Here is a 22,520-nt window from a genome sequence, read left to right as displayed (position 1 = left end):
CCTTACTACCTGTGTGACCCTGGGCAAGTCACTTAACCCCAATTGCCTAAATAAAAAAAAAGTTTCAGAGCACATTTTAAATATAATTAAAGTTACAGCGTGGTAGAAAAATACAGTACTACTCACAATAAGTGTTATTTCCAAATAGTTCTGTCATCATTGTTAAATAATTCCCTTGGGACACATTACTGTGTTTTTTGTAGATTCTAAATGATAAAGTAAGGCATCAACACAACTAGGAATATACCCTATATGTCCTGATCCCAAGCCCAAAGCTACCTCCATGATACCAGTGAATATGTCTCTTTTATTTTTTGCCATATTTTAGGCAATTTCCTTTCAACTAGAATTATATATATCACTTTCATGATGTACAGTATTTATTTGATTCTCAATAAAAGAAAATTGATTTGAAAATGAAAGTTTTCTTTAAATATTGCATCTCATCCTTTGTTCCATCCAATATTTAAAGATAACCATTCTAAGATTTAAGAAAAATAGAATGATAAATGAAATTTTCATTTTGCTTTATGAAAAACTAATAACCCCAATCAATTATGTGTTTATTATATAGGTTTTCTGTTTAAAACGTACTTGAGAAATCATCAGTCCAACCCCTTTATTGTACAGATTAGACACCTGAGGGAAAGAGCAATGTGAATATTCCACAAAGTAGTAGCAGCATAAGAGAAGAAAGACCTCCTGCCTCCCAGCTCTTCTTTCTACACCAGAATCCCTCTGTAACCTATCGTTACTACCCAATACCACTAAACTCTATTAGATATAACCCAGGACCTTTGAGTATACAGGACAAAAAGTAATAGAAAATATAAGTAGCAACTGCTGTTTAAGATGGATATAGAGATAAGACTTTTTCTTGCTCAAAACTTAGTTTCTGGAATCAAATGAAAATTGCTTAGATGACAGATTAGTTAAAAAATAATCTAAGGGGATTGTGTGGCTATTTTAATATATAAATCTCTTGCTTAGAATAGGCTCCACTGATGAAATAGATGTCTCTTATTAATTGAAACAATAAATTCCTGAAATCTTCTGCACAATTCTATAGCTACCTAATAGTATCTGCTAACTGTAGTAAATAATAATTTTGTCGTTCAGTCACATCTGACTCTTCTGGAGTATTCTTGGCAAAGATACTGGAGTGGTTTGCCATTTCCTTCTCCAACTCATTTTACAGATGAGGAAACTGAGGCAAACAGCATTAAATGACTTGCTCAGAGTCACACACCTAGCAACTGTCTGAGGCCAGATATGAACTCAGGTCTTCCTGGATCCAGGTCCAGGGCTTTATCCACTGTGCAACCTATGTCTTAAACCAAAAGGCCTCAAGATTTTTTTTTTTTAAAAAAGATCTTACTATTATGTGTCCTCACAATACTAAATTCTAGACTGACTCATCCTATTCTATTGTGGGAGTTCTGTGTGTTAGGGTACTTTTTACAATCTGGTGAAACCTGGGGAATTCTTCTCAGAATAAAGAGTCTAAATATATTAAGTGCACAGAAATATAAATGAAACCAATTACTTAAAATATAATTATCAATTTTTAAAAAGTTTAAGTTTACCCCAGGTAAAACCTCTAATTTTATTGTCAACTAAACCAGAGTTAGGGTAACCTTCCATTCAATTTTTGCATAGCTACTTTGTAGATTACTCATAAATGACAATACATTCACATCTCTTATTTTTGCTTATAGAAGCAGCATGGAATTTTGAATAATCATAAAATTCTTACTCTTTCAGAATGGATGTGACATGTACTGTATTTTTTTTCTTCCATTTTTTAAAGCATCATGCTTTTTGCCTTCAACATTACTGGGACAAATGTTGAATGTTGTTCAAAACTAGGCTTCCATCTTTTTAAGCCTTCCTTGTTCTGAACTCTACTCTAATGCCTGATCTATGATCGCAGGTTCTAGGTCCTAGGGTCAAGTTTCCTTCTCCCCATATAGAGCTCCTGCTAACTCAGAGACAGCTCTGATTATGCCAATAGCAATGTATCCCAGGAAATGCTGACTAGCAAGGAACATCATAAAAGTGGTTAGGAAGATTTTATCTGAAAAGCTGATATCTACATTTTTCCTTCTATACTCCCTAGATTTGTATGGTTACTTTCATATGCAAAGGCACTCACTTTTACATTAGGCATTAATAGTAGGCATCCTTCTTTATAAAATGATTCATATTACTGTCATGTTGTCTCATGTGTACCACTGTGTCTATATATTACCACTTTTCATGAATCAAAACAGAATCAGAATTTACTTCTATCTCTCTTCATTTCTTACACTCAGTGGAGACAAAACTATATATTTTGTTTCAAATTTTTTGCCAGGCTTCCTTTTATTTAACATTTAAATTGGCTTTTTGAGTGTTGATTTGCTTTAGATATTGGCAGTTTTAAACATAAGTGCCATTCATTAATTTTACTAGTATAGTGCCTATACTCAGTTGTTTCAAGAATATTATCACCCTGCTTCTTTATATGAGTTCAAGTTCATTTAGGGATGAGAAAATTCAAGTAAACTCCTCTTTCTGTAGAAGTAGAATCATGTACATATGTTAGAGAGACCTATGGTAGAATATTGTTTTCTAATCTATGAGTTCAGAGATTTAGAGCTAGATGTCAGTGAATAAGCATTCATTAAGCATTTACTTAATGCCTAACATTGTGCCAAGTATCAGGGATACAAAAAAAAAGGCAAACGACATTGTCTGCTCTTGAGGAGCTCGCAGTCTAATGGGAGAGGCAACTGTGAAAACAGCTGTACAATACAGGTTAAACTGGAGATAATCAATGAAGTGAAGGGATTGCATTAAGGCAGATCAGGAGGCCCACTCTAAAAGAGAGTGCTAAATTTTCAGTGTGAGCATTTACACCTCACAAATTGGCAATGCTGTAAATCAGAGCTGGATTTATTGTCCTGTTGATTGCCTAGGCTTTAGAAATTTTTAATAATGCAGATTAGATTTAAAAGTATGTGTGCGTGTATGTGTGTTTTGTGTGTGTGCATGTGTGTGAGCGTGCAGCTATTTTTGTTTCTGGATTGCTGGGTTGTTAAACATTTACTGCAGCATTCTTGTATTGCTCTGTAAACATTGAATTCAGCAGGAGTCTCAGGGCATGAAGACTTCACCAGACTGGAGGCCTAGTGACAGGAGGCTAATCATCATCATCATCAGCATTACATATAGTGCTTTAAGGTTTTAAAAAACTACTTTAAATCTGTTATCACATTTGAGCCTCACAACAGGCCTGGAGATCAGGAAAATCTTCTTAGGTAAGGTAGGATTTAGTTGGGACTTGGAGGAAACAAAGAAAGCTAAAATGTAAGGCTTAGAGAGGAAAAAGTTCTTGGCATGGGGAGACAGCCAAAATGCCTGCAGTCAGAAGATGAAGTTTCTTGTGTAGGAAACAAAGAGGCCAGTGGTTAAAGATTATTTACTCCAATCTCCTTATTTTATAGATGAGGAAATTCAGGCCTAGAGATACTGAGAATGGACTACTAAGTTTCTCACATATATAATAAGTTGCAAAACTAAGATCAAATCTCAGACTTCTCACTCCAAATCCAGCCTCTTTTTTTTCACTGTATCATGTTGAGTTCATTTGTGTATGTTATTTTTTGAGTTCCCAAAGTTGTTCATACATTGATTTCTCAAGTAGTTTCTGCAGTTAAAGGGGAAATCATATTGATCAAATGCTTTTCCTTTTCCTGTTTACTCCAGTGTGGCCTTTTGACTAAATCCAAACTTCACAGAACAAATCCCTTTAAGAAAAGAATTTATTCTGTAAAACTTGTACTCAGTCAAAAAGCTGCACCCAAGGACCTAGAAGGCCACGTGTGGCATTGATGATGCAGGTTCCTCACCCCTATGAGGCAGCCTAACATTATTGAGCCTCTAATTTTGAATTCTAGGGTTTTCCTGCCATGTAAAAACACTCAAGATCAAACAAGATAGCTCTTCTGGGTTCTAAAATCATATTCTATTATTGTGGAAAAAATACAGGCAGCATAACTCCATGTTCAAGTATAGTTGGTAAGTAATTGAATGTATCCTCCATTATAGAACTTGAGAAAACCAGTACTTCAAATGTTGTTTTGGGATATACTGAAAAATTTGACATCACTTAACCATCATCCTGGAATTCTTATGAAAAATTTCTGCCCATTGAAGTAAACAAAATACAATGCCATGAACAGGAAATTAATGTACTCCTTATATTACGTTATGACCTAAACTCATATCTTATGGCCTAAACACATCTTAACAAAATCTCTCACTTCTTCTGCTTTATATAAAAGAAAGACATTTTATGAACTTACAGAGGCATTAAAAGAATATCAACATTTTCAGTAATTGCTAAATTTTTTTAATTTCACACCTGGAATCAAATTTTTGGTGAAAGTATTAGGCCATTTAATTCAATATTAAACTTTAGCACTTTCTTAGAAGATATATTGTGGAATCACTTTTTTAGCAGAGCTCATAACAATGCTCTGTTATGTAATACCTCATGGCAGAAACATATTTGACATTTGTAATGGCCCAAGAGAAGGCTCTGGGTAAATGTGACTGCATTACCACACAGATTCTATCATAAAAAAAGGAAGAATAGCTTTTGTCAAACTCTCCCTAGAATTTTGGCAATAGTGTCAGCAAAACATGGGGAATACATGCTTTTCAATATCTGGAGGTCAATTTAATCTACCCAACTCCTATTGAGATTGTGTAATATACCACCAATCAGCTGCTTAAAGACTCAAAGATATAGAATTCAAATTCTGAAAGAAGGGACAAGACAATATGCTTTTCAAGGTAAGTCAGAAAGAACCTCAGAAAAATGTTCATAGCAAGTCGTGTCACCTGGTATAAGTTGATTTTGAGTATTTTGACATGACAGGAAAACCCTAGAATTCAAAAGTGATTAGAGGCTCAATAATTTTAGACTGCCTCACAGGAATGAGGAACCTGCATCCTCGATGCCACATGTGGCCTTCTAGGTCCTTGGGTGTAGCCTTGTGACTGAGTACGAGTTTTACGAACAAATCCTTTTCTTAAGGGGATTTGCTCTGTGAAGTTTGGATTTAGTCAAAAGGCCACACTTGAGGATCCAGAAGGCCACATATGGCCTTGAGGCCACAGGTTCTCCACCCCGCCTTAGGATGATATATTAATTAAAAATGACAGTCAACTTCAATTGTGGTATATACATAATCAGTATGGATCCATTTCATAGTGTTATTGAATACCATATTTCACTGTATAATAGTCACCATCACATAATCGTGGCACCCTGTTTTTTCAGTCCAAAAATTGGTTTATAACCTTTCATTGTGTAATTGTTGCATGGCATAATTCTGTTCATATCTCTACTTAAAAAGTAAGCAGAGCAGCAATGTGTTTACCAGTCCCATATGGATATGCATTTATCTCTTGTTCATTGCAAGCCATGAGCCTAGAATTCTCAGGGCATTGTCAGTATATTTCCGAAAGCCGACTTGCATGATTCATTTAGAGCACTGCAGTACTGACGGTATTGTCATTCAACCCAACGAAGAGGTATAGGTGCAAGGGGAGAGGGCAGGCAGGCAAAGCTGCCATGAATAAGTCATGTGACATGGTAAGACTTGCATCTTCACATGCTAGCTAAACTGTACAGTGTACAGTTCCTCTGTCTGTGATAGATCAATATGTGAAGCATTTCTTTCTGATTATGAGTAAATACAAAAAACATTCTGCAGGATTCAAGCTAAAAGTAATTGTGTTCACTAAACAACATGGAAACAGAGATGCAGACAGTTCTCAGTGAGTGAAAAGCTGATGTAAGACTGGTGGAAACTAAAAAACAAGCTAAAAAACACAAACCTTTTTAGACACGTGTTTAGAGGTCCTAAAACAGGCAAGTTTCCACAAATCAATGAAGAAGTGTTTGTGTAATCATAATATATATTCATGAGTGTTCCATGCGTCCTAATCGCACTGAAGAGATTTTAGTGATAAATGATTTTTAAGTAATACTGACACACTTTTAAAAAGCTTCACATAATGGTCACACCCCACTCTTTTTGCAAAAAAAAAAAAAGCATATAGTCTGCGACGATTATGTAGTGAAACATGGTATTTTTTTATGATTCCAAATGTAATATTGTTTTAATTGGCTAAAGATTATGCCTCGTGTCCCCAAACTGAATTTAATATTGAAGAAAGTATAAAGATTTGTAGCCTATGTCAGGCTACTTGGAATATAATGACAAGAGTATTTAGTTTTCTATGGAAAGAGACCGAGCACCATTTAATGTTCTAGAGTAGAAATTCTTATATTAAACAGGAGAATTTTAATCATAATTCATCTACCCCAAGAAAGAATCTTGTCCCTTCCTTGGTATTCATCTTGTCCTCATCTTATATAAACTCTTGTTATTTTCTTTAGCAAGTAAATCTTCAAGTCATTCAGAGCTTTAGCATTTCTACAATTTATAATGGACCATGGTCCGTTTATCTACTCATTAATTCCTTGCCCAGGTGTTCATCTTCCGGCAAGTCATTTAGAAATCTGTTTGTCAATGAGATTCCTAAGCAGCCTCACTGGTATCAAATAAGATAATGTGTATAAAACTGAGCAAACTTTAGAGAAGCATCACCTTTAGATGACTTCTCATAATTTGCTTTTTGTCAATTATTTCTTACAATATTTTCAAAATTTAATATTACAAAAGAATCATCCTTCTAAGGCTGACTTCCTCTGTACAATATAAGGCCATAGGTTCTTAACTTTTTTTTTTAGCATTTTTAAAATTTTATTTTCTAAAATTTCATTTATTTGTTTTTAACATTTAACATTTTACTGTTCACTTCTACAAGATGAGTTCTAAATTTTCTCCTCATCCTTCTGCTCCCCCCTGGTTCTTAACTTTTTGAAAAGTATTTGAATATGCCCTTCCAAAATCTAGAGTACTGGGGGGAAAACTTAAAACATATATTTTTAATGTAGCAATTACATGAAGAAAAACACATTATTTCTATCATCAGTTCCATGAATGTTGTAAAAATAATTTTATTCCCTTTTTGTTTATACATTTTTGGGGAGAACCTGATTTTTTTCCTTTTCTCTTACACAATACCAACATTTCCTTGACTATGAGGGAGAACAGAAATTTAAGAGAATGACTAAAGTAATGGTATTAAAGTGGAAAGAGGAATCATAGAAAAAATTGAGAGAAGTATCATTAAGATCTTTAGATGAATGAGGAAGCATGGTGTTGTAGAAGCTAAAAGAGAATGGAGAGTTTTAAAAGGAAGGAATGGGTGCTAAAAATTAACACAGATTTTGGTCATTAGAAAGTCAATAATAACCTTCCAGGGAGCACTTTCATCAGAGTAATGAGCAACAAAGATAGATTGGAAATGGCTGAGGAGTGAGTTGGTGATGAAGAATTAGAGGCACCAAATGATGAGCACTCTATAGAGAGAAATAGGACAGTAGTTCAATTACACAACCATTAATCAAACACTTACTGTGTGCAAGGGACTTGCTGGGATCTGATGAAAGAAGAGTGAAAAATTATATTATTGCTGCTCTTAGGGACATTATACTCTTAGGGGAAGAATAAGATGTGCAGAGGGATAGTTATAATACAAATTAGAATATGAACAAGTACACTGAAAAGGTCAAGTAGAGTGGTATTGGTGATTCAAGATTGAAGGATAATTTCTAGTTGATGAAAGAAATGCTCATGGCAGATTTCTTCCTTGTAGCACTGAGACTCACTGAAGGAAGGCAAGCATTTTAACAGTCAGAGAAATGAGAGCGATTCATTCCAGGCATTGGGAATAGTATATGTAAATAACTGAATCAGGACAGGGCAGAATAAGAGATCAGATAATGTGCAGTTCATTTTTTTTTTGAATCTTAGAATGAATGAAAAGGAATAGTACAAAATAAAGGTAAAAAGATAGTTTGGAGCCAGATTGTGGAACATACTGGAAGTCAGGCTATGAGATCATTTTGGGAGGAGAGGGGTTTGTTTTATTTTCTTTTTATTTTAATATGGAGCTGGTTGTTGTTATAATAATTTAGTCATGTCTGGCCCTTCTTGGCCTTATTTGGGGTCTGGACTGGCTTATCATTTCCTTCCCCATCTCATTTTACAGATGAGGAAACTGAGGCAAAACAGGTTTAAGTGATTTACCTGGGGTCACACAGCTAATAAATCTCTGAGGTCAAATTGGAACTCATGTCCTTCTGATTCCAGGACCTGTGTTCTATCTACTGAACCACCTAGCTGCCCTGTAGAGAGGGAGCAAGGGAATGAATTCATCTCTCTGTCACATTAGTCAGATGACTTTGGTGACAGTTTGAGGGATGGAGTGTCAAGGAGAGAGGTCAGTTTGTAATTAGTAAGGTGATAAAAGTCATCCATGCTAATGGTGTTGAGGGGCTGAACTAGGAGTTAACAATGTGAGTGGAAAGGAGGCCCAGGTTGAGATGTATTGTGAGGGCAGAATTAAAAGAACTTGGCAATTGATTTGATATGATCTGTGAAAATTTAGAGGAGAAAAGATGATTGAAAATTGAAAAATTTTCAGATTGAAAATCTGAAATGGTGGTATCATTAAAAGTCAGGCAGGCAACTAGCCTTTTTTAAATGCTATTATGTCTCAGACACTGTGCTAAGCACTGGGGATACAAAATAGAAAAAAAATCTCTTTTATCAAGGAGCTAACAATCTAATAGGGAGACAAAATGCAGACAATCCTAAACAAATGAAACATATGTATACATGATCGCACATATAAATACATTTATTTTACATGTGTATATATGATTGTACATGTACACATGTACACATGTATTCACATGTGTGTATATATGTGTGTATGTATACATATATACACATATATATTTATATATCTATATATATAAAAATAAACAAATATGTATATATATGATTGGTAGTAGTCTCAGAATGAAGGCACTAAGATTAAAGAGGGCTGGAAAACGCTTTCTGGAGAAAGTGGGATAGTACTTAAAGGAAGCTAGGGAATCTAGGATGTGGAGATGAGGGTAGATAAGAGTTCCAGGCATTGAGGATAGCCAGTAAAAATGCTTGGAGCTTGGAGATGGAGTCTCTTTTGAAAGTTATAACAAGGAGTCCAGTGTCACTGGATTACAGAACATTTGGAGAGGAGTAAGGTATAAGAAGACTGGAAAAATAGGAAGAGGCCAGACTGTTATGGATGATTGTAAAAGTCAAACCAAGGATTTTATATAAACAGAAACAGGGAAATTGTATGTTTTAGGGGAAAGTGATGAATATGCTAAGTTTGAGAAATCATCAGGCAAAGAAGAAATTATATCCTGCAGTAATGAAAAAAAAAACTGGTAGGTTATGATTTCTGAGTAACTCACAAGTAGTATTTGAAAGACTGTACAGCTTGAGAGCCAAATGCCTCCTCTATCCTGTTTTTTGAAAGAAAGAAAATAGAATATTTAACCTATAGCACAGTTGAAGTTTAACCTAGTTTTGTGACAAAATCAGGAGTTGAATAGGTTATGGGACTCAGTGGAAATGAAATTCAAAGGAAGAGAGGTTATTGAATTAAGGTGGTAGATTAAGGGACCAGAAGTGTATGTATAGGGCAACAAATACTCTATCTTATCTTTTCTTTTTAGTCAAGAAGATTGAGAGGAATCTCCAACAGCAGTAAGGGTGGTAAAGGTTGTATCCTACTCAGGGAAAAATATATAACTCTAAGAGTGAGAAGGCATGTAAGAGAAGGAAACTAAGGATGAAGAGGGAGTTTTTGACAATAGGATGAAGTTTCCAGGGTTGATAGTGGAAGAAAAAATCCATAGAGGGGAGGATGAGCTATGGTGGAGTAGGGCGGAGATGTTTTAGGATGATGGCATTTACCATTTTTGACTCATTCATCTATGGTTTCAGGTGACATGAATGGGGTTTTAGGTAGTTAAGAGGCAAAATGGAGGGTTTTGCTAGCAACCACTCAGGAAGACTACTGAGCTGAAAGATATTAATAGAATAAATCAGTCCTAAGGTTCTAACTATAATTTTGATGTGATGGATGCCTCAGGACTCAGTTTTCTTCATGACTCCCTGGGGCCTGACCCACAACTTTAGATGGGTACCACATCGATGGGATTTTGATTGCCCTTGTGACCAAGAAAACACAACCAAAGGCTGCCAGGAAGCTGCAGCAAGAGTGGCAGGGCTTGAGATTTGCCTACCTCTCAGCCAACTAAATCCCAACTTTGTCACATTTTAGGGAAAATCTAGCCTAATCCATGATGGGAGAAGGAGGTTGGAGGGAATCTTAGAAGTTGTTGGTCCTATCACTCTCATTTTATAGATGAGGAAGGTGAGACCTTTCTGGAGGAAGGTTATATGACTTGCTCAAGGTCACATGGGTAGTAAGTGGCAGGACTACAATTTGAATCCATTTTGCAGGACTTTGTATCAAGCACTCTTTCCATTGTAACATGCTAAACCAACACATTTCAAACACAGTTGAAGAAATTAAGGCTTAAAGAGAGTAAAAGACTTTACCAAGCTCACCCATATAATAACGTGAGGTTAGAACTTGAACCTAGGTCCTTTGCCTCAAAGTCATTATATTTTCTACAGTACCCAGCTGCCTTTCTAATAAAACTTTCTATTGCAGATATCCCTAAAGGCCAAAAGCTCCTTCTTGATCTCATTCTCAGAGGATAATCTAACCTCCTAACTTTCCTTATTGGGATGGATTTCATCCAATGGGAGCTTTCTGTTTCAAAAATTTTCCCTATCCTTACCTATCCTATCCTCATTTTCTGTCTCAGAGGATGGACCATTCTTATCAAATGAGAAAATACATGTAAAGCACTTTGCAAACTTGAGAGTACTATATAAATGTCAGGTATTGTTATTACTATCCCTTTTCCTTACCAAGGATAAATCCCTGTACTTGTACCCTTAAGAGGCTGTGAAATATATAGTCTTCCCTTGGTTGATGCATACTGTAGCCCCCCTCTATACCATAGTAGACAATTTTCATTAGTTGCTGTGACCAAAAACTTTATAATCTGTTATCTAGTCCTCCAGTGATGACCTATTTTAGGCTGCTCCTAGAAGAAAAGATATTTAACTCATTTTCAGTCCCATAATCAATGCTGTTCCATCTTAGAGAACATAGCTGTACTCCTCTGGCATAGACTTGAACAACCCAGTCACCTCCATAATACAATGAAAAAACATTAGAATGAGATTTGGTAATTGCCAGACTTCCCATATCCTAAAAACAATGGACTTTGACCTGTTCTATCTTTTTTTTTTGGTATTTTTTTAATTTGGTATTTTATTTTTTCCCAGTTACATGTAAAGAACAGTTTTAAACATTCATGTTTAAAACTTTGAGTTAGAAATTCTCTTCCTTCCTCCCTCCCAATCCCCTTCCCTCATTGAGAAGTCAAGCAATTCAATATAGGTTATACATGTGTAGTCATACAAAACACTTCCATGATAAGCATGTTGTGAAAGACTGTATTTCCCTCCATCCTATCCTGCGCCCCATTTATTCTATTCTCTCCTTTCACATTGTCCCTTCTCAAAAGTGTTTGCTTCTGATTAGCCCCTCCCCAATCTGCCCTTCCTTCTATCATCCTCCCCTTTCTTTTATCCCTTTCCCCCTTACTTTCCTGAACAGTAAGATAGATATCTATACCCAAATGAGTGTGTTAGTCCCTCTTTAAACCAATTCTGATGAGAGTAAAGTTCGCTCACTCCCCCTCACCTACCCCCTCTTACCCTCCATTGTAAAAGCTTTTTCTTGCCTCTTTTATGTGAGATAATGTATCCCATTCTACCTCTCCCTTTCTCTTTCTTCTAGTACATTCCTTTTTCACCACTTAATTTTATTTTTTAGATACCATCTCTTCATATTCCACGCACACTTGTGCCTTCTGTCTCTATATACTCCTTCTAACTACCCTAATAATGAGAAAGGTCTTATGAGTTTCAAATATCTTCCCATGTAGGAATATAAACATTTTAACTTTAATAAGTCCCTTATGATTTCTCTTTCCTGTTTACCTTTTCATGCTTCTCTTGAGTGTTGTATTTGAAAGCCAAATTTTCTGTTTAGCTCTGATCTTTTCTCAAGAATGCATTAAATTCCTCTACCTCATTGAATGTCCATTTTTACCCTCATGGATTAAATTCAGTTTTGCTGGGTAGATGATTCTTGGTTTTAATCCTAGCTCCTTCGACCTCCAGAATATCATATTCCAAGCCTCCAACACTTTAATGTAGAAGCTGCTATATCTTGTGCTATCCTAACTGTGGTTCCACAATACTTGAATTGTTTCTTTCTGGCTGCTTGAAATATTTTCTCCTTGACCTGGAAACTCTGGAATTTGGCTATAATATTCCTGTGAGTTTTCATTTTGGGATCTCATTCAGGAGGTGATTGGTGGATTCTTTCAATTTCTATTTTACCCTCTGGTTCTAGGATATCAGGGCAATTTTCCTTGATAATTTCCTGAAAGATGTTGTCTTGGCTCTTTTTTGATCATGGCTTTCAGGCAGTCCAATAATTTTTAAATGATCTCTCCTGGATCTATTTTCCAGGTCAGTTGTTTTTCCAATGAGATATTTCACATTGTGTTCTATTTTTTTTCATTCTTTTGGTTTTGTTTTATAATTTCTTATAGAGTCATTAACTTCCATTTGCTCCATTCTAATATTTAAGGAATTATTTTCTTCAGTGAACTTTTGGATCTCCTTTTTTATTTGGCCAATTCTGCTTTTTAAGGCCTTCTTTTCCTCCTTGGCTTTTTGGACCTCTTTTGCAATTTGGGTTGTCTATTTTTAAGGTGTTATTTTCTTCAGTATCTTTTTGGGTCTCCTTTAGCAAGCTGTTGATTCATTTTTCATTATTTTCTTGCATCACTTTCATTTCTCTTCCCAATTTTTTTCCTCTACTTCTCTTACTTGCTTCTCAAAATCCTTTTTACATTCCTCCATGGCCTGAGACCATTTCATATTTTTCTTGGATGTTTTGGATGTAGGATCTTTGACTTTGTTGTCTTTTTTCTGAGTATGTTTTCATCTTCCTTGTCACCAAACTAAGTTTCTATTGTCTGAATTTTTTCCCATTGTTTGCTCATGTTCCTAGCCTATTACTTGACTTTTTAACTCTTTGTTAAGGTACAATTCTACTTCCAGTGTGGAGGGTATACTGTCCCAAGCTTTGTGGATTTTTTGCAGCTGTTTTCAGAAATACTTCTGGGGACAGTTTTCAGTTCTTCCAAGGTAGTGTGATCTGAGGAGAGGTATTTTTTCCTTTCCTGGCCTGGGCTCTGGTCTGCAAGTGACCACAAGCACTCTTTTCTGCCCTGGAACTGTGAGGAGGGTTCCCTCTCCACCACTGCCACAAGCTCTGCTATGCCAGTGCTCCTCCTTGCCCCAGGTCTGCCACCCAGATCCAAGTATGGGCAAAGCAACAGAGTCCTGCCTCAGTGCTAGCAGAGAGACCCCTGTAATCTCCTTCTGACCAGTTGTTCAATATCACTACTGTCTGTGGGTAGAGAGCTCCAGAAGAAGCCACTGCCACTGCTGATTCCATCACTCCCAAGGCCTGCTCCTGGTTTGCTGGTGCTGGGGCTGTATTGGCACAGCCAGCACTGGACTGCACTCCTTTACCACCCAGGTCTGACAGAACTTTCCTGCTGACCTTCTATGTTGTCTTTGTCATCTGTGGGCTGAGAAGTCTGGATATCACTACTCCTGCCATTGATTAAGTTCCCTGAGGCCTGCTCTGGCTTTTCTGGGACCTGGTCTGTACCAGCTAGACTGTGGTCCTCTCTCTGAGCCTGGTAAATAGACCTTTCCTGTTGACCTGCCTGGTTGTTATGTGCTGGAAATTTGTTTCACTCTACCTTTTTGTGGGTTCTGCTGTTCTAGAATTTGTTTAGTGTAATGTTTAAAAATATTTGGGAGGGTTTGGAGGAGAGCTCAGGTGAGTCCCTGCATTTACTCCACCGTCTTGGCTTTGCCCCTAGAATTAAAGAATTTTTGAGCAGCATCGAAGGGCCTGCTAGGGTTAGATAGAATTTGTAATGATATTAAGTGGGCAATTACATTCTTTGTTAAGAAATCTTTTCCTTCTCAAGAATGGGGTGGGGCAGAAGGTGAAGGAGAGATTTACTCAACTTTGAAGTTTGGAAGGCATGTCCAACAGGTTAGGGAGATTAGGAAATTTGGAGTTCAAGCAAGCGTATCCTTTAAATCATTGTCCTGAAATTCCAAATTTGTAGGGAGCAAGCCAGGGGAACCAAAAAGAGAACTGATAGACTAGAATAATAAGGAGCAAACTCAGTCAACTAGACATGTCAATGCAACAAAGAGCAAGGTTAATAGGAGAGGTGTTCTGCATTGATTGTCTATGTTTCATGTTGTAATTTAAGGTGTTAAATCAGAAAGAAGGTACCTGTACCCATCTGTAAAAGTGAAATGGATAAAGGAAGAACTTTTGAGCATGTAAAAAGCTTTATTTTTTTCATTCTCTGCCTCCCTACACAACCTTCTTCCCCTCCTTTACATTAAACCTGCTTTCTTTTTTTGTTGGAGAAATAGAAAGGCAGAGCCATATACAACATTTCTGTTCCCCACACCTCCACTGCATTTCAAAAGACAAAAAACATGATGACCCACTCTTTGCCTACTCCTTCCATTTTCAATGCTTAGATCCTGGCTGGCTGTAGATGGGTGGTTTGCTTTTGATTAAAGATGGTATTGGTCACTATTTGCTTCAGAAGGAATGCATTTTCCCTAGAGCTCCTAATAGTTGCTGAGGTCTATAAAGTGGCTGCTCAGATCTATAAAGGAGCTTTGGTCTATAGCCCTTGGGTTTAAATTCTCTTCCCATCTCTGAAATGTATTTCCTTTCCCTCATTTACCTTCTGGGACTCCAGTGGAAGCCACATGTTCAGTCAGATTTTTGACAACAGGTTAGATTGATTCCCTGTCTGATTTCTACAGGAATGGTGGAAGAATTTTGCAGCACCTAATGCTTTAATGCTTTCCCTATTTGTAGGGAAGTCTGTCTCTGGCTGAAAGGCATTCTGTGAATACAAATGACTGCTATTTAGGATTGGCCTGTTTCACAGGGGGAGTTCTAAAATAGGTTTCATTGAGTGTCAATGTTATTGAGCAGATGAGCTGAGAAGAGAAACAACATAGGACAGCAGGTGGACAGGGTCACAGAAGCGTGACCACATGGGTCATTCAGCAGGTTAAGAAAAAACCTGAGAGCTGAAGGAGCTCATCTTTAGCCGTATAGAAGCAGCATGGCTTCATTATCACCTGCAGTCCCAGCTCTTATTAATATCTTTGAACAGAATTTGGTACATTTATTTTGGACAGGAAACTATCCATATCTCTACATCATTGCCTTACATTATTCAGAGTGCTGTAAAATTTACATAAAGTGGAGAGGACACAAATCTTGTTCAGAAGTATCCAGAGTCATTTATGTCTGACTTGGAGAGCCATCCCTTGTGACATTTCACAAAGAAATTTCAGTGATGATTGTGAAACCAGGATTCAGAAAATCTAGCAGGATCCAATGCAAAGAAAGAAAGCTTTGTACCTCTTTTTTTGGAGGTAAAGCAATTGGGGTTAAGTGACTTGCCCAGAGTCACACAGCTAGTGAATGTTACGTATCTAAGGTTGGATTTGAACTCAGGTTAAGTGACTTGCCCAGAGTCACACAGCTAGTGAATGTTACGTATCTAAGGTTGGATTTGAACTCAGGTCCTCCTGATTCCGGGGCTGGTACTCTATCCACTGTGCCACCTAGCACAGTGTACTTTTTAAGGACTAATAATTCCTACTGAGGGTCCTGGTTTTCAGAGCCTCTTAGAGGCAGGCTGACGTAGAAGATAGGGAGTTGGCCTCAGAATCAAGAACACCAGGTTTCAAATTATGCCTCTGACTCATGCTGGCTATGTGACCTGGAAAAAGTAATTTGACTTGTCAATGCCGTAGGCAACATTAAAAGAATATAAGTTACAGAGGTGGTATCAATCAGCATAGGTAGATGCTTCTGTATACCAATGAAATCATGGATTCAATTAAAAAATAAAGGGAAAACAACGTATGATGTTCTTAGATCAAGAGAGCACCAACTTCGCTTAACAGTGAAACATATTTGTCAGAAACCTGAGATGTTGAGACATCATATCTTTTTTTTTGTCAGTCAAAGACAAGGTTTATTAGAACATCGATTGGGGGTGGGTGAGATTTAAAGAATCTTCCATAATGTCCAGACTCTTAAGGAATCTAATCATTTGCATCACAATTGCAAGTGGGCCAGATCTTAAGAATCTGAGCACCTTAATGGAGACAAAATGAATCTTATATACAGAAAGACTCTGGGAGTAATCTAGGCGTGGTCAAGTAGTCTGGGATGACTGGAAGAGGGGTCTAAGGAGGATCTGGATGGAAGTGGCCAGTAGGCTGGGGTGGAGGCATCATATCTTAATAAAATAGAAAAAAAAACCTTGCAGCAACTTCAATTTTAATAATCAACTAATGCCAGTGTATTGTACTGAGGCATTTATGACACTATTATTCTCTGTAATGAGAACCTACCCTCTTCAGATATGCAACAATAGTTAAGATATTTGTTTTCAAGTACTTTTTCCCCTGCATTTGGCAAAAATAAAATGAAGTCCTCAAGAGCATGGTGACATGGATGTATATGTTGAATTAATTTAGCCATAATTAAACATCATTCTAATCAATTTTTCAGAGAGGGATATTCATAGGCTCCAAAATAGACTTGTCATTGATGGATGAGGGCCTTACCAATCAAGTTAAAAATGCCTTCTCCTTAATATTGTAATACTTGGATGGCTCTGTAGTTTCATCTGTGTGTACTCTCTCAACCTCTGCAGAAAACAATCCCTCCATGACTTCTTATACTGTATGAGTATTGTCCTCTTTCCAAGGCAAGATCTTCATCAGGATATATTATTATCTACATAGCATTATTTTAGTAATTAGGTTACCCACCTATTGTCTTTCAGTCTTGCTGGATGACTGACACCCCCCTTTTCTAGTCATGTATAATGATGATGATGATGATGATGATGATGATTATGATGCCTAAAACATATTACTCAAAGTTTTCAAAGAGCTTTCTATGTATTATCTCTGATCTGCACAACAACCCTGTTTGGTATATGCTAATATTATTCCCATTTTACAGATGAGGAAATTGAGGCAAATAAATGTTAAGTGACTTCTGCAGGGTCGCACAGCTAGTATCTGAGGTAGGATTTGAACTCAAGTCTTTCTGAGTCCAGTTCTGGGTCTCTATCAAATAGACCACCTAGCATATCCTCAGGAACTTGGCATGTGCAAGTCACCACTGGGAATGTGATGCAGAATAGTTATACCTAGTGTGTATCATTCCATTGGAATTACTTTTAGTGTTTATGTTTGTACAATTGTTATCTTCCATGACTGGAAGACATATAGTATCAATTGTTGATTCCAACAGGCTTCTAGGTGGCACAATGGATTATGTGTTGGATTTTGAGTTAGGAAAACTTGAATTTGAATCTGGCCTCAGTCACTTATTAGGACATCTCTCCCAAGGTTGTTGTGAGGATAAAAGTATTTGTGAAATGCATTACAAACCCTATAGTGCTATTTAAATGCTAGTTATATTATGTATTTATTAAGTACTTATTATGGGCCATGCACTGTAGTGATCACTGAATATAAAATAAAGAGAGGGAGAAGAGTTCTTCCCCTCATGGAACTCACATCCCAATGGATGCAGATTCAACTTAACATGTTGGAAAACAGTTTATTGACTTCCTTTCATTTTAAGCAGTCCATGAATTTGATATCATTTTCCCAGTAATGTTCACACTATAACCTGGGCTTCTTTGTGACTCTGGCATGTAATCTAAGATGGCTAGCTAAGAATCAGGGTATAGTATGTAGTCAGGGAACATAAATTTTCATAGTGATGTTAACTATGTTAACTCTTGGTTCAATCTATATTTTCCTCATTAACATCATAATTCAACTGGGCCAATCAACCCTAATGCCATTTGGATAGAATATCTAAAAACAAAAATCCTAGAAAAATTCTCTAGTACTGACCTAGATGTATTGTTGATAATGGTATAACCTTCCTAGAACACTATTAATCATCTCTAAAAATGAACCCTGGCAACCTGGCAAACAAGCTTGTAAAAGTCCTTTTGTGCTTTTGTATTTTTTCTGTTTGCTTTACAAAAAAAAGGCCTTTAGGGGAAGAACAATTTACTGGAGACCATTTTAACAATCATCTCTGTAAAGTTATTCAACCTTTATAATGTGTTGGCAAACGCAACATTCAAAGGCGTGACCTCTACCCTACCAAAATAACATTAGACCACCACTACTTCATAAGAGAATTCAATTGGAACTGACAAAAGTCTCCTGGGTTTCACAGAACCTCTTAACAAAGATAATTCGCATCATCACCATAATTTTTTTAAATGCATGTGGCACTGTGTACTTTCCATTCTCCTCAGGAGCAAAGTCACAGTTTGTGCCTTTGAGTGGAGCTCTAAAGTTGTCAGATTTCTTTAGCTCATTAACCAGGCATGTTCCTCAGAGCTTCTATAGCACCTCTTTATCACACCACCCCCTTGAGTACATCCCCCTATTCACCTCTAGGTCTGAAGTACCAGTTATGTTTTGGAATATGTAAATGCATACGGTCTTAGGTTATAATTTGTCCTGCCCAAGAACAAAATGGTTTAGTGGGAGTACAGCAGTCTCACATTACTGCTCTTAAATCCCTGACACACAGAAAGGTTTAATGTAGAGACACGTACATAACAACTGAATTTCTACATTTTCATGCCCTATAACCTCATTTATATGTTTCCTGCCTATCTTGAGTAACTGGGCCATTTTGCAAATGCAGTTATTTTGCACAAAGAGACTTTCTCCAGTCTCTCTATCAGAGAATAAGGCTTGCCACCTTTTATCCATATAACTTCAGGAGAAATTGCAATGTCAGCTTGTACAACTGTTAACCATTACATTGTGTAAGATGTTACCAGCCTATATCTCATAAAAGGGACAGATCCTAAAACATTCCTTTGGAATGTCAGATATCAGGATAGCATTTGGTCCCATTCAGTTATAAACAGTAGAATGGCTTTCTTCTAGAGTTATTGAAGGTTTTTTCATCGCTGTCCTTATGTTGATTCAGAATCTAGCTTATGTGGTACATTCTTATTTCTATCCACAAATGAAGTATAAAGAGCCCTAAACTTTAAGTCAGAAGGCTTAGATTAAAATCTTAACTTTGCCACTAACACTAGCTATATGATCATGGACTGCTATCCTTTATGCTTCAGTTTTCTCATCTGTAAAAAGGGGCAAAGGTTAAATTAGATGACCACTAAGGTTATTTTCAAATCTAACATTGTCTGATTTCATGATTTTGTGAATAATGAGGGAGCCAAATGATTACCCTAAAGTGACACATAGAATCTGGAATTAGAATAGAAGATTCTAAACCTCTAAATTAAATGTTTTCATAAATAGACTTAATTGTATCAAGATAGATAGATAGATAGATAGATAGATAGATAGATAGATGGATATATAAATGAATAAACATCATGATAATATCTTTATAAGGTCATCACAAAGCACTGGTTTCTGAGTACTCTAATCTATCTAAATTGTAAGGATACTAAAGGATTATAGATCGGCATCTGGTCCATTCTGACCACTCTACACATTTATTAAATCACAGAGCTTTGACCTAATAACTTCAGAATTAGACCTGATGACTCATATAATTATTCTTATTTGTTGCTAAAATATCCTAGATTCTGCTCCACAGGAAATTAAACTATCTTCTAAACTATCACTTTTTGACTATTTTTTTTGCAGATGCATACCCTAATTCTGAAGTGATTTACATCTGGACCAATGGTACTGCGAAATCTGTGGTGGTAGCAGAAGATGGATCCCGCTTAAACCAGTATCATCTGATGGGGCAAACTGTGGGAACAGAAAACATCAGTACTAGCACAGGTATGATAAAAAGCACTATTTGCATTTAAATTAATTTCAGGTTAAAATATAACACTTTTCATTCCTTCTCATAGGATCTGCTTTTCTCACAGGATCTACATTCTTTTATAATAGAAATAGAGAGCAAACATATGGAATCATTGCTGGAGAATATGGCTCATAGACTGGCAATTATTTTTTAAGACTGAGACACATGCTCACTAGTCTGCTTAGGTCTAGGAAATATTCCTGACTTACTGGCCTTCAGAGCTCATTTCCCCTTTTAATGGAGGATGTCAGGAGAAAGTCTGCACAACCTATGTTTGAACTACATGGTATTGATCTGTTAGACAAAACCAAGCTAGTGAAAACAGAGAGGCTAGATGTAAGAGCATATTGGCCAGCAAGAATGCACTGACTTTCAAGATTCCTGTTCTATGCAGAAGGAAACCAAGGTACCATGTATAGCAGGATCACAGGAAACAATGAAATATCAGTCTGGAATGTGAATAGTTGCACACTGATTGGCATAGGCATTTAATGATGAGGAGAGGATTTAGGGACAGCCCTGCTTTGTCAGGGAGAATGTGGGGGTAGTGACATTAGGCCAGTGGGCTGCTTTGTTTGTTAAGAGTCGAGGAAGAGTCAGAGTGGCCTAAGGGTTTTAGGAAGGGCAAGATTTATTCAATCTGGAAGATCAAGGAAAACTTTATGAAGGACAGGGTACCCTAGAAGGTTTGTTAAGGGGTGATATGGCATAGGGATGGTATTCACAGAGCCACCTGGGGCTGCATGTATAGGAAAAGACTGAATTGTAAGTAGACCAGTTTGGATGTTTCATTAAAAAAATGAATGTTGTTGCTATGAAAAAAGTTTGGAAATGTAACCTGGAGCTATGTTATGGAACATGTTGAATGCCTTGCTAATGAGCTATTATTTTATCCTGATGAAAATTTGGAGCCTATTAAGATTTTTTAATAAGGACTTTTTTAAAATCAGTTAATTTGATCATACTTGTGTTTTAGAAATAATTTTCTTTATTTATTTTTGTGTGAAATTTGATTTGTAGAAGGAAGATACTAGAGACAGAGGATTAGTCAAGAGGATATTATAGAAAATGAATAATGAATGAACCAAGAGTGATGATGTTGACATAAGAGAAGGAACTGAAAAAAATATGAATATATCTCAAACTTAATTCAAATGGAAATAATTTTCAGCAATTATTATTCTTTATGTTGATGTTTAAAGTTATTTCTAATAAGACATCTGTTTTTCAAAAAATATTTTGTTATAATAATCCAGGGAGGATGTTATATGGACCTGAGATAGCACTGTGGGAAGCTATAAAAGTGGGAAGAAAGGGATCAATATGAGACATAATGAGATGAAATTGACAGAATTTGGCAGTGATTGAATATTGAGAGACTATGGTAAGAAGTAAAAATTCAAGAGTGATTCACAGCCTTCCATCCTAGATGTTTGGTAATGGTGCCATTAATAGGAATGGGAACATTATTAGAAGAATGGGGCAAGATAATGGGTTAATTTATGGAAGGAAAGTTGTTACCTGTCCCATTTGTCAAACAACAATAACCTGGAATAGGTAAAAGGTCAAAAATTCTCTAATATTTCCAATGATTTGTGACCAAACACAGCCTTCCTGGTCACTGAACATGAGTGTCTTTGAGACTGCCTTTAAAATTAAATGTAAGTAAGCAATTTCTGTTAGAAACCATCAGAGAAGGCTTTCAGGTGAAGGAACAGAAATTTTAAAATGGAAAAGATTTCAGTGATCATTCGGTCCAAACCTTTCATTTTTAAGATGAAGAAACTGAGGTCCAAGGACTTTAAGTGATTTACCCAGTTTACACAGTTAATTAGTGACAAAGCAAATCCTACCTCCAAAATTTATTAGATGAATGACCAGAAACAAGGTACTTAACTTCTCCAAGTCTAATTTTCCTCATCTGGAAAATAAGACATACTTCACAGAATAGTTCTTTTTTTTTTTTAGACTTGCCCAGGGTCACACAGCTAGTTAGTTAGTGACCAGTGTTTGGTCTGAGGCTGGATTTGAACTCAGGTCCCTCCTGACTTCAGGGCTGGTGCTCTATCCACTGTGCCACCAGCTGCCCCTTCATAGAATAGTTCTAAGACTCAAATGAAATAATGCACATAAAGCACTTGACAAATCTTAAAAGGACCACAAAATGGCAGTATTTATTATTGTTGACAGAGCCAGCACTAGATAGAGAGCTATCCAAGAAGACATGGGTCAAGTCTTTCCTCTAACATATACTGCCTGTATGACCCTAGAAAAGTCATTTAGTCTCTCTGAGACTATAACTTATTTATTTATTTATTTATTTATTTATTTATTTATTTATTTATTTA

General features: G+C 36.5%; 1 protein-coding gene across 1 annotated transcript in view; it reads left to right on the top strand.

The window, feature by feature from the left end:
* GABRA5 (gamma-aminobutyric acid type A receptor alpha5 subunit) overlaps positions 1–22,520 on the top strand; it is a 106,015-nt gene that overhangs the window by 70,293 nt on the left and 13,202 nt on the right. Inside the window, exon 6 of the mRNA XM_027856640.1 lies at positions 20,001–20,144. Within this exon, the coding sequence (XP_027712441.1) occupies positions 20,001–20,144 (144 nt within the window). The remainder of the gene's footprint in view (positions 1–20,000; positions 20,145–22,520) is intronic.

This window comes from Vombatus ursinus, unplaced genomic scaffold (assembly GCF_900497805.2).
Source record: "Vombatus ursinus unplaced genomic scaffold, bare-nosed wombat genome assembly UNPS02011591.1, whole genome shotgun sequence".
In the NCBI taxonomy this organism is placed as follows: domain Eukaryota; kingdom Metazoa; phylum Chordata; class Mammalia; order Diprotodontia; family Vombatidae; genus Vombatus; species Vombatus ursinus.
This window is presented reverse-complemented; position numbering and strand designations above follow the sequence as displayed.